Below are 13431 nucleotides of genomic sequence, written 5' to 3' on the forward strand. Positions count from 1 at the left end.
ATAGCTAAGGATGTTGAGCACTTTCTTAAGTGTCTCTCAGCCATTTTAGACTCCTCTGTTGAGAATTCTCTATTTAGTTCTCTACCCCACTTTTTAATTGGATCCTTTGGTGTTTTGGAGACTTGTTTCTTGGGTTCTTTGTAATTTTTTGAGATCAGCCCTCTGTCAGATGTGGGGTTAGTGGATATCTTTTCCCATGCTGTGGGTTCCCTTTTTGTCTTGTTGACTGTGTCCTTTTCCTTACAGAAGCTTCTCAGGTTCAGGAGGTCCCATTTATTAATTGTCAATCTCAGTGTCTGTGCAACTGGTGTTATGTTCAGGAAGCAGTCTCCTGTACCAATTCGTTCAAGGGTACCTCCCACTTTCTCTTCTAAGAGGTTCAGTGTGACTGGATTTATGTTGAGGTCTGTGATCCATTTGGACTTAAGTTTTGTGTGTGGGGATAGACATGGATCTATCTGGAGTCTTCTACATGCCAGCATCCAGTTATGCCAGCACCATTTGTTGAAGATGCTTTCTTTTTTTCCATTGTATGATTTTAGCTTCTTTGTCAAAGATTAGGTGTTAGTATGTGTGTGGGTTAATATTTGGGTGTTCAATTGAATTCCATTGGTCTATCTGTCTATTTTTGTGCCAATACCAAGCTGTTTTCAGGACCCCAACCTCTTCCCCAATCCCCTGACCTCCAAGATGGTGAGGCCCTTCTTGGGGGATCTCGAAAGTCTATCCTATGATCTGGGACAGGGCCTAGGCCATCCCCCATGTGTCTAGGCCATCATGTGATTTTGTTTATCACCTTGTTTATATGGTAGATTACATTGATGTATTTTCATATGTTGAACCACCTCCACATCCCTGGGATGAAACCTACTTGATTATGCTGGATGAGTTTTCTGATGTGTTCTTGGATCTGATTTGCCAGTGTTTTGTTGAATATTTTTGCATCAATGTTCATGGGGGATATTTGTCTGAAGTGCTCTTTCTTAGTTGTGTCTTTGTGTGGCTTGGATATCAAGATTATTGAAGCCTCGTAAAAAGAGTTTGGGAATGACCCTTCTGCTTCTATTGTGTGGAATACTTTGAGGAGAATTGGTATAAAATGTTCTTTGAATTTCTAGTAGAATTCTGCACTGAGGCCATCTGACCCTGGTCTTGTTTTGGTTGGGAGACTTTTGATGACATTTCCTTAGGGGTTATAGGTCTATTTAAATTGCTTACATGTTCTTGATTTAATTTTGGTAAATGATATATATTCAGAAAATTTTCCATTACCTTTAAATTTTCAAATTTTGTGTAGTACAGGTTTTCAAAGTATGACCTGGTGATTCTCTGGATTTCCTCAGTGTCCGTTGTTATGTCCCTCTTTTCATTTCCGATTTTGTTAATTTGCATGTTCACACTCTGCTATTTGGTAAGTTTGGATACAGATTTTTCTGTCTTGTTGATTTTCTCAAAGAACCAACTCTGTTACATTGATTCTTTGTATTGTTTTCCTAGTTTCTACTTTATTGATTTCAGCCCTCAATTTGATTTTTTTCTGGTGTCTACTTCTCCTTGGTAAGTTTGTTTCTTTTTGTTCTAGAGCTTTCAGTTGTGCTGTTAATTCTTTAATGTGAGTATTCTCCAGTTTCTTCATGTGGGCACTTAGTGCTATGAACTTCCCTTGTAGCACTGCTTTCAAAGTGTCCCATAAGTTTGGGTATGTTGTGTCTTCATTCTCATCGAATTCTAGGAAGATTTTTATTTCTTCTTAGACCCAGGAATGGTGCAAATGCACATTATTCAATTTCCATGAGTTTGTAGGGTTTTTACAATTTGTGTTGTTGTTGAATTCTAACTTTAAAGCATGGTGGTCTGATAAGACACGTGGAGTTATTCTAATTTTTTTGTACCTGTTGATGTTTGCTGTGTTGCCAAGTATGTGGTTGATTTTTGAGAATGTTCCATGTGGTATATTCTTTTGTGTTTGGATGGAATGTTTTGTAGATGTCTGTTAAACCCAATTGGGTCATAACTTCTATTATTTCCTTTGTTTCTTGTTTGAGTTTCTGTCTGGTATTCCTGTCTAGTGGTGAGAGTGGGGTGTTGATGTCTCGCACTATAAGTGTATGAGGTTTTATATGTGATTTGAGTTTTAGTAATGTTTCCTTTACTAACATGGATGTCTTTGTATTTAGGGCATTGATATTCAGAATTGAGACTTCATCTTGGTTGGTTTCTCCTGTGATAGTATAAAATGATCTCCTTCATCTCAATCCTGATTGATTTTGGTTTAAAGTCTAATTTATTAGATATTAGGATTGCTATCCCTATAATGTGCATTCTTTCTGCAGCTGCCTGGGTCCTGTTGCCGCTGCAGCCCCCAAATATCACATGACACGCTATGTTAATTATGAATCTGTTGGCCTTTTGCTATTGTTTTTCATTGGCTAGCTCTGACTTTATTGACCCATAATTACTAATATATTTTTATAAGGACTTATCTTTCCAAGGACACCCTCCTGAAGCATCCATTCCTCCTGGGAGATCACATGGCATCGACTCTTGTACTTTATTTCCCAGAATCTTCCCAGATTTCTAGTCCCACTTATCTTGTTTTCCTATTGTCCAGTAGTGCTTTATTTACATATACATAGAAGGACTTCCCCCATTAATCCCCACTTGTTTCTTGGGTCCATTTGATAGGAAAATCTTTTCCCAACCCTTAACTCTGAGGTAACATCTGTTTTTGAAGCTGAGGTGTGTTTCTTGTATGCAGCAGAAGCATGGATTCTGTCTTCGAATCCATTCTGTTAGCCCAAGCCTTTTTATGAGCAAGTTAAGACCATTAATATTGATGGATACTAATGACTGTTGATTGCTCATTCTTGTTTGTTTTGGAATTGGTGGTGGTAGTGGAATTGTTTGTGGATTTCCACCCCTTTTTTTTTCATTTGTCTCTTTGTAACTTGAGATTATCTATTGCCTACATTTTTTCTGGTTGTAGTTAACTTCCTTGAGTTGGAATTTTCCTTCTAGAACTCTCTGTAGGGCTGATTAGTGGATATGTATTGTTTAAATCTCGTTTTGTCATGAAATATCTTGTTTTCTCCATCTGTAGGGTTTGAAAGCTTTTCTGGGTATGGTAGTCTGGGATGGCATCTGTGGTCTCTTAGTGTTAGTAGAATTTCTTATCCAGGACCTTCTGGCTTTCAGAGTTTCCATGGAGAAGTCAGGTGTAATTCTGATAGGTTTGCCTTTATATGTTACTTGGCCTTTTTCCTTAGCTGCTCTTAATATTTTTTCTTTGTTCTGTATGTTTGGGGTCTTGATTATTATGTGTCAAGAGGACTTTTTTTGTGGTCTACTCTATTTGGTGTTCTGTAAGCTTCTTGTACTTTCATTTGCATGTCTTTGTTTAGGTTGAGAAAGTTTTCTTCCATTATTTTGTTGAATATGTTTTCTGCCCCTTTGTGGTGGGTTTCTTTACTTCCTTCTATACCCATTATTCTGAGGTTTGGTCCTTTTATGGTGTCCCATATTTCCTGGTATTTTGTTTTAGAGATTTGTTGGACTTAGATTTTCTTTGGTTGAAGAATCTATTTCTCTTAGTGTATCTTTAATGCCTGAGATTCTTTCTTCCATCTCTTGTATTCTGTTGGTTATGCTTACATCTGTAGTAGCTGTTTGCCCAGCTTTTCTATTAGCATTCCCTCAGACTGTGTGTGTTTTTTGTCTCTATTTCAGCTTTCAACCCTTGCACTGTTTGAATTTTTTCCTTGCAATTTTGCTTTGTCTTTTCCCCCATTTCTTGCATTTTTGATTTGTTTTTTCTTCCATCTCTTTGAGGGATTTTCTCATATCCTCTTTGAGGGCCTCTATCATTTTCATGATGTTGTTTTTAAGGTCATTCCTTTCTGCTTCATTTCATGGGGATGTTCTGGTCTTGCTGGTGTAGAGTCTCTAGACTCTGGTGGTGTCATATTGGTTTTTCTGTTGTCGAGTATGTTTTTTATTGTCTCCTTCCCATCCCTTCTTCCAGTGGGTGCAGAAGAAGTCTCTTCCTCTCCTGGTTGGTATGGGACTAGGGTTCCCTTCCTGTGGGTTCACACAGGTCCAATAATGTGGTGGCTCTTCTCTTCCTGTGGATGGAGGCGGGCCTAGTACTGGGGTCTTTGAAGTCTCAGGGTGGGATCTGCAGTCTGCATTCCCCAGGCCTCAGCTGGTTTCATTCTGGGCACTGGAAGGCAGGCTGGAAAGAGACCTAGGCTTACCTAGTCCAGTGGGAAGAGAAGAGATTAGGATGCTGGCAGTCTCTGGGTGAGTTGGCTCCTGGTGGGATAGGAACTGCAGTGGCCATCCCCAGGCACATGGAGGCGTCCCGATACAGTCCTTTGGGTAGAGAAAGGGACTAGTATGCTGGTAGTCTCTGGGTTGGTTGGTTCCCTCCAGGATTGGAACCACAGTGGCAGTCCCCAGGCCTCAGCTGGTTGTGTGCAAGGCACAGGAAGGCGGGCTCATAATGCAACTCTTAAGTCCACAAATATGTTTGTTGTAGTAATCCCTTGCCTTCTGACTTTGGTAGCAACTACACTGATTTCTAAAGTTGGACAAAAATTATCCTCTGTTACTTTAAAAATCATATTTCAGCTGGTTATGGTGGTCCCAGCACTCAGGAGGCAGAGGCAAGCAGATCTCTTGAGTTTGAGGCCAACCTGGTCCACAGAGCAAGTTCCAAGATAGCCGCAGCTACACAGAGAAGCCCTGTCTCAAAAAAAAACAAAAAACAAAAACAAAAAAACCAAAAAACAAACAAGACCCTGTTTCATGTGTTTTTAAAATAATTTGATTGGTATATTTTTAATTCTTTTGAAGATGCGCTTCTTTATGTTAAGCAGTTTCTTCAGTAATGCTTAGAAACTTAGTTTGTGTTTTAGGTTTTAGTCAAATGATCTTTTGATATCAGTCATTTTGAAGTTCAGTATATAGATAACACCTTGTATTTTCAGAGTCAATACAAGTGAATATATTTTTGGAATCCACAATATTTATCCTTAAAACCTCTCATAACTTATGATTTTTAGTGTCTATAGAAAATAATGCTTCAAAAATTTTCACTCTAGCTTTTTATATTAGAAATTTTGAAATATCTCCAAACTCTATTGTTAACTACTAAATGACATTTTTTTCATATATAGGTTTGCCATTCAGAACTTGAACTGGGGATTTGTTTTCAAGCAGTAAATAGCAGGATTCAGCTGCAAATTCTTGAGGCACAATACCTTCCAAGTTCATCAACACCTCTGACTTTGAGTAAGTGTATCAGTGGTTCAAAGTGCATCCAGTATGAAGAGGTTCCAGTAGAGTAAGAATCAAGAGACCAGTATGCATTAAGGACTCTTCCCTTCTCTGGATAAACAGCTAGAGACTATGATATGATCGTGGGCTATGCTTAGTTCACCTGGCCACCCTTAGTGCTGAAGATTTGAAATCCATCCTACTTCAAGTGCTTAGAGTATAAGGGAATTATCTAGGCAAGTAAAATTACTATGATTAAAAAAGACTAAAGAATACATAAGACTAAGCATTCAATTCAAGAAGTCAGAAAAATAGCAATTATTAGGAAACCTGAAGTTGGTAAATACAAATTAACAATAGACAATAAAACCAAAAGCTTTATTCTTTAAAAGGACCATTAACATAGGACATTTTTTAAGAAGATTGATAAAGCAAAATAGAGAAAACATTAATTGGTATTCTAAACAGTAAAGATTATATAATTTTAAATTCAAAAGAAATTTTTAAGTCAGAAGAGAATTAATAATATGTAAGACAATTCCATGTACCAACTATTCTAATTCATTTTCACATGTACAGAAAGTAAATAAGTTCCTTAAAAATTCACTAAAGAAGAAAAAGAATCTGAAAAGAATAATAGCCATGAAAAAATAAAGAATTACTTGTAAAAAGTACTAAGTAGGACTTGGGAGATGGCTCAGTTGGTAAAGTGTCTTTTATACAAACATTAGGACCTAAGTTCTGATCCCTAGACCCATATAAAAATCTGGGGGTGGTCATGCATACTTCTAACCTTAAGTGGATGGAGAGGAGTTTGCTGGGCAGCTTGTCTAGCCAGTTAGAGAATGCTAGATTCAGTGAGAGAACCTGTCTCAAAAAATGAGACAGAGTCGGGCGTTGGTGGCGCACACCTTTAATCCCAGCACTTGGGAGGCAGAGGCAGGTGGATCTCTGTGAGTTCGAGGCCAGCCTGGTCTACAAGAGCTAGTTCCAGGACAGCCTCCAAAGCCACAGAGAAACCCTGTCTCGATAAACCAAAAAAACAAACAAACAAACAAAAAACAAAACAACAACAACAACAAAATGAGACAGAATGACTGAGGAAGAGGATACCCAGTGTTTTTACCTCTGGCCTCCACATGCATGTATGCACATACCTAATATATGATAACCTACATACACAAATAAGATATTGTCCTTTTTTGTTTCATTATTATTAACTTGACATAAGAGAAACTTTTCAATTGATAAAAATGCCTCCGTAAGATTTGCCTGTATTCAGTCAAGCCTGTGAAAAATTTTCTTAATTAGTAATTGATGTAGGATGGAGAACCCAGGTTATTGTGGTAAGTGCCATCCCTGGACAGATATCTCTGGAGTAGTAGTTCTCAAGCTTACGAGTATTGTGACCCTTAATACAGTTCCTCATGTGGTGGCCCCCACCATAAAATTATTTTTGTTACTATTTCATAACTGTAATTTTACTACTGTTATAAATTGGAATGTAGGCTTTTTATAGATAGAGGTTTGCCAAAGGGATCATGACCCATAGATTGTTTTACCCTAAAGTTCATAATTGTTATGTTTGGTTAGAATTTATACAAACTATTTTATCATTGTTGGAAGTGCTAGATCTCAGATTTACTTAAGAATATGTATTTGTTTTATTCTAATGGACTCATACTGCTGGTGTCACAAGCAAAGAAATTAACCTATGAAATTGTGAAATTAATACCTCTAGATGTCCAGAGAACTGACACCTTTCTTGGTGTAACTCATTTCCGTGTGTTTTCCTATGCTGGTGATTGTTATTCTGGTTGATGCCATTCAGAATATGAAATTCATTTGAGGCCTAAGTAGTTATTTGTAAAGTGTGGTGAATGTTCTATGTGTTTTACTGTCAAACAATAACCCAGGATATCTTTAAAATTTATTATTTGTGTTTTATAACCTATGTAGATTAAAATCTTTATATAGTATTTCACATAAGAGTTTATAAACCATTGTTTCTTGTTTCCTAGGTTTTTTTGTGAAGGTGGGGATGTTTAGCTCAGGAGAGCTGATTTATAAAAAGAAGACACGCTTACTGAAGGCATCCAGTGGAAGAGTAAAATGGGGAGAAACTATGATTTTTCCACTTACACAGACTGAAAAAGAAATTGTTTTCCTTGTTAAACTTTATAGTCGAAGCTCTGTAAGAAGGAAACATTTTGTAGGCCAGGTTAGTAGGTGTTACTGAATTTCTTCATGGTATATTGCTATGTGTTACTATGTAGTTAATTAGCAAAGGAAAGAAAATAAAATTAACGAGTACAGGAAGATAGTTCAAAGTTCTAAATTGAAATTCAGTGTTGCCTCAAAATCCAATTTTGTCAGACGTTTTGCTTTAATACAAATAGATAACATTTCTGAGCAGTCAGGCCTATTTTTTTAAGTCTTCTGAACTCTCAGCTTTAAAATATAAGATCAGTAGAAGAGAGAATCCTAAATATGTGTATGCTGAGTTTTTTTTTTACTTACTTTTTTTGTCAGCATCATAGTCAGCTGTGTTCCTTTAGCTACTTCCCTAATAACTACTCAGAGACTATTTATTAATTATAAATGCTTGACTGATAGATTAGGCTTGTTTTTTGTCTAGCTCTTATAAGTTAACTGATTTCTATTAATCTCTATGCTGCCATGTGGCTCATGGCTTGTTACCTCATATTGTACACATCCTGCTCCCTCTGCATCTGGTTGGGGACTCCTCTGACTCTGCCTTTCTTCTTCTCACTGTCGTTAGTCTGGTTTAACCACCTAACCTTATCCTGTTCAGCTATTAGCCAGTCAGCTTATTTATAAAGTTAATGATAGCATAATTTACACAGTGCACAGAAGGATAATTCCACAGCAAATATGTAAATCAAACTTAAGGCTTTGAGTATCACATTTATTTTATTCTGTTTCATCTTTAATTTTGTATTTAAAATGAGCCTTTTGTATATTTTATTAATTATGATAGATTTGAATTTCTAGAAAATACCAATTTTTAACCATGTGATAATATTTAGATAGCCAATTCTGCTGTCTGGATTAATTAAAATTTCTGAGTAATTTGTATAAGGTTATATAACAGTTGCCTTGTCAATCCTATATATGTTTTTATTTAAATTAGAAACATGCATGCTTCACATGTCAATCCCAGCTCCCTCTCCCACCCCTCCTCCCTTGGATTTTTTTTTTTACATTTTCTTTCTTATTCTGATTTGTGGCAGCTATTAGTTATTTTTTATTTTAATTACAATTGTTTGTGTCACATTTAAATCTTGAAGTCCTTAACTAAAGTAAAACCTTTCACCTGAAAAAAAGCTGCCATAACAGTCTATGTAAGATCTTCAGATTGTGATATGAATTTTCAAAGATTGGTATCAACTCTCATTTTCATATAAACAGACTGCTAATTTAAAATTTTGCAGTTTTCTGTATTATTTGGAAAGGAGTTTTAATTAAAGAACTAATATAAATTTGAGAGATGGTTAACAGGATAATAAATCTGGAACACTTCTTTGGTGGCCTCAGGTGTCAGCCACCATGAGGGAATCCTATGTTAGACTCAAGTGCTCCCACTGTAGCAATCCAAATACTCTAATGTTATCTGTGTAAAATGTTCTTTGAAGGAAAGTTTCTTTAGGCCAAGGTAGAAAAAGAATTAAAAACCAATGATTTACTTAAATCTCTTAGAAGAATTAGAAACTGTGTCTCAGGTAAGTTCATTACAAGGTGCATTTGTTAGTGTTATAGCCAAGACAAAGATTCAGCTTAATTTTTTAATTGTCCATCCACCTTGTCTCCATGTTATTTACTCATTTTGATGTCTTGTATTTGCACAATACTACAATTTTTCCAAGATTATTCACATATATCATCTATAGTTATATAAGTGATAGGTACAATGAAATCATTATGAATTAAGAATGACTATTTACTAGATTTCAATTAAGGTTATAGTTTCATGTAATGTGAAAGGAGCTTAAGTGTACATTCCTTTCTAGGTTCAAATCATTGTTTGCCTTAATTTAGAAGTCATTGCAAAAAATGTTTTTGAGTAATGAGGATCAATTTTAGTTGAGCTTGTAGATTGATTGAACAAGAAAAAATACAGTGATGTTTCAAATAATATTTCATTTTTATATTTTTAATACTTAAATTGAATTGGATCACATAATCCAGAATGATTCAACAGGTTAAGTATTTTAACATTTAAGGGTCAAATCACCAAGAAACTTTTGAAAAACTGGAATGATATATATTTAAAAATATGTTTTCCAAACTTTTCCATATCTTTTAACAATAAGAGTAATTGGTTAATGTCAGCTACTAATATTATGTCAAGTTGAATTACTGTACTTTTTCTTTACAGCTCTGGATAAGTGAAGACAGTAATAATATTGAAGCAGTGAACCAATGGAAAGAGACAATTACAAATCCAGAAAAGGTTGTTATCAAGTGGCACAAGTTAAATCCATCTTGAAGACTTCAGGCATTAATTTAGTGAAGAAACAACAGTCTTTTAGAAGAAACATAATTTCAGTTTTCTAAAGCTTCCAATGCATTCTATCAGGTATACAAAGTGAATAATATGTTTTAAAATGGTGCCAGAACATATGATAAAATAAAGGGTAGTATTATTAGGCCAACTAAATAGATAATAAAGTCTATGAAAATACCAATCCTAGATAGGTTTTTCTGTATTGGTTTTGCTTTTGTCTTGTTTTTGTGCTTTGAAAACTTTAATTTTGAATACTGAAAACTTATTCTTCAAGTAAACAAATACAAATCTTTTGAGCCTCTAATGTAAACATAGAATGTGAGGAAAAAATAAAAAAAAACTGAGCAACTACTAGCAATCCTTCAGCATTTCACAGGGCGCATTTAACAGAACTACATCTTCTTAGTGGCAAGGATTGCAGAAGTACACACATGGTCATAGTCTTTTTGTCATCTTATTCTGTTGGACTTCAGAACCTAGCACACCGATCCCTTTTAGTACTATTAGGTATTTACAAGACTTTATCACTTTTCCAGTGCTATTCATGATTGATTAGATCTTGGTTACACTGTTATATCTTTATATGTATTTTTTTCAGAGCAAAAATGAGCAGAATCATTTCTACTGACTTTTATTTTGTATTTGAGGAAAGTTCATTTCATCTTACATAGCAACCCCTGTTCCCCTTCCCTCTTCTCCTGCCACCAACACCTCCCCCCTTCTTCTACTTCTTAGAGGGGGTAAGGCCTTCCTTGGGTAGTTAGCAGTGTCTGGCATACCAAGTTGAGGCAGGACCAAGCCCTCTACCCCCTGTATCAAGACTGAACGAGGTATCCCACAATGGAGAATGGGCTCCAAAAAGCCAGTTCATGCATCCAGGATAAGTCCTGGTCCTACTGCTACCCTCCCAACAGATCAAGCCACATAACTGTCAACCACATTTAGAAGGCCTAATTCAGTCCCATGCAGGTCCCCCAGCTATCTGTGAGCTCCCACTAGCTGTCAGCTGTTTCTGTGATTTTACCCATTATGATCTTGACCCTTCCCCCCCCTTGTTCGTATGATCCCTCCTGCCTCTTTTCAACTGAACTGCAGGATCTCAGCACAGTTCATAAGTCATTGCTTAACCATTTATAAGCTGCTTATCTCCAGGAGATTTAGAGAATTATTAACATTTTTTCCAAGAATAAATGATGCTTGGATATAGCAGTATGGCTCAGTGGGTAAAGGAGCTTGTCACCACATCTGACAAATTGAGTTCCATCCCTGGAACTAAACATAATGGAAGGAGAGAACATATTTCTTAAATTTGTTCTCTGAAATCCACATGTATATCATGACACACACATGTACACACAGGTACACACACACACTATATATATATACATATATATATGTCTTAAAAATAATAAATGAAGTTTATTTGAAAACCAAAATATATACATTTTTCTGTCTTCCTCATTCCTACCCTTTATTTTCTTTGGAGTTAAAACAAAATTTTGTATTTGAGGCAACTTAATTTAGCAGAATTAAATGAGCTTAAATAGTAAGTAAACTCAGTTATTTTTGATCATTAGTTGTTAGTTTTAGTTTTTGATGTAAGTAACTTGTTTTGTAATCTACAGCATTAAAGTATCTTCCCATTTTTAACAATCATACCTGGTAACAATGTATAGAATGTAAATATTTTTCTACTGCAGTTTTTTCAGGTATGTATTAGAATTTAGCATATGAAGATTATTTCTGCTTCGGTGGCCATAGAAGTTGTGGCTAAGACAAAACGATTTTTAGGAAGAAGTAAGCAACAATTTCTAATCTTATAAATAGTGACTTTATTTTTGCTAATAAATAAATAATGAAATCAATATCCCCTATCCTCCTCCCTCCCTCCCTCTGTACCTCCTTGCCTGCTTGTCTCTCTCTCTTTCTCTCTTTCTTTGTTCTACACATTTTAGGCCAGAGAAATACTTTATTAATGTAGGAATAAACTTTTAAATTCTAGTTCATTATAGTCTAGATATTTAATTAGAAACTAAATCGAACTCTTATCTAGGTATCTTCTCAAGGTATATATATATATACCTTTCTAAAATTGACCCCATTGGTTTCATTCTTAGCAAACAGACCTGGACCACTCAACATGGCCTTATTTTTCATGATATTAGTGCAATGTTCTATTTCTATAATGAATTCATGACCACCTGAAGGCATTAATTTGATATACATGGCCTTCACAGCCACTATAGATTTTTTCCTCCATCCATTATGTTACTATAAAATATTACTTTGATCCTGTAGAAACTTTGATAGTTTCACATACACATTCTGGGGCACTGGAAGGAATACCTTCTGCCAGATTACAGCTGCTTTCTGCAACAGGAGGAAGATTAGTCAACAATATTTATGAAATCACAGATAACACAGAAAGTCGCAACCCATGTCAAAACATTATTTGGCATTCATTTAGGTTTGCATAATGTTTAAAGCAGGAATCATAAAAATGACTCAAGTGTATTAATGTAAATTCTTTCCAGACTGTTGAAAAGATACCATTGGGAATTCTGGACATATGTAATTATGGTCTAAAAATAAACTAACCTGGAGTTTTCTTTGAATACAGTTTTGCAAATTCCTTTGATACTAATAAACTCATCACCAGTTGGAAGCCATTTTCCAGCAAAAATTTTCATTGTTTATATGTTGAAATATTTGCACATGTATGACAGATTTCAGAAACTTGGAATACAAAATTTTCTTAGCTTGGTAACAATGAATATTTTAAATGCCCCTCTTTTCAATGTTTGGAAATTTATTTAGTGTTTCTTCAGGGCATATGAAAAAAGAACCAGTAAAATGTCCGTGTCGGTGATGGCCAGAATGCTGCTTTTGTAATTTTCTCTGCTTTAGAACCTGTCTTACTCAGAACAAATTTCAAATGCTTCCAATTTTAGGTGAAACACCAAATTAAAAGAAGTTTGAACTATGAAATATCCTGTCTATTTTAAGATATAGATTTATGATTTTAAAACTATTAAGAGAATTAGTATAATCCTCCAAAAATATAATTTGTTATGGACAAAGATGAGGACTGTCTAGATTTAGTGACTTCCTAGTCATCATTTTAATACTTCTATCTATAAAAAATCTGTTATTAAAAAATAGTAATAGTATTTCCATTAAACCAATAGGACTTTGGTAAAGACAGTAGATAACCTGGAACAAAGTTTCTTCATGCTTTCTTAGATGGCAAAGAGGTAACTGATCCATGCTATACTAAATAAGGTATTCTTTTATATGGTGTTGATAATTATTCAGTATTGCTTTTAGTAGTCTCATGTCATAGGATTTTTAAGGTCATCATTCTTTAGTTTCCAAGTCAGAAAGATGATTTAAAAAATTTATTCTTTTGATATAATGACTTATTTCAGCAAAAATAAGTTTAATTGATTGTGGTTCTAAGTGGGCCTTCAGTTTAATTTCTTCGTCTTTCAACTGTTTTGATTTTATAATGTATGAAGTTTTGATCATGAAGTGACTAAAATTGTAAATGAGTCATTATATATACTTAGGTATAATACACCTTCATTGTTTATACTGAGATTTTATATTTTATATATTTTATTTGT

General features: G+C 35.0%; 1 protein-coding gene across 4 annotated transcripts in view; it reads left to right on the plus strand.

The window, feature by feature from the left end:
* Tc2n (tandem C2 domains, nuclear) overlaps positions 1-12420 on the plus strand; it is a 50402-nt gene extending 37982 nt beyond the window's left edge. For 3 of the 4 annotated variants that reach the window (XM_040742616.1, XM_040742618.1, XM_040742617.1), the window contains 3 exons: positions 5178-5292; positions 7299-7498; positions 9677-12420. In XM_040742616.1, coding sequence (XP_040598550.1) covers positions 5178-5292; positions 7299-7498; positions 9677-9787 — 426 coding nt within the window. In that variant the 3' untranslated portion in view covers positions 9788-12420. Of the gene's footprint in view, positions 1-5177; positions 5295-7298; positions 7499-9676 lie in introns of those variants that run through there. The other variant, XM_040742619.1, reaches the window with a different exon arrangement.
* The last annotated feature ends 1011 nt before the right edge of the window (positions 12421-13431 follow it).

Source organism: Mesocricetus auratus, unplaced genomic scaffold (genome assembly GCF_017639785.1).
Source record: "Mesocricetus auratus isolate SY011 unplaced genomic scaffold, BCM_Maur_2.0 Super-Scaffold_15014, whole genome shotgun sequence".
NCBI lineage: Eukaryota > Metazoa > Chordata > Mammalia > Rodentia > Cricetidae > Mesocricetus > Mesocricetus auratus.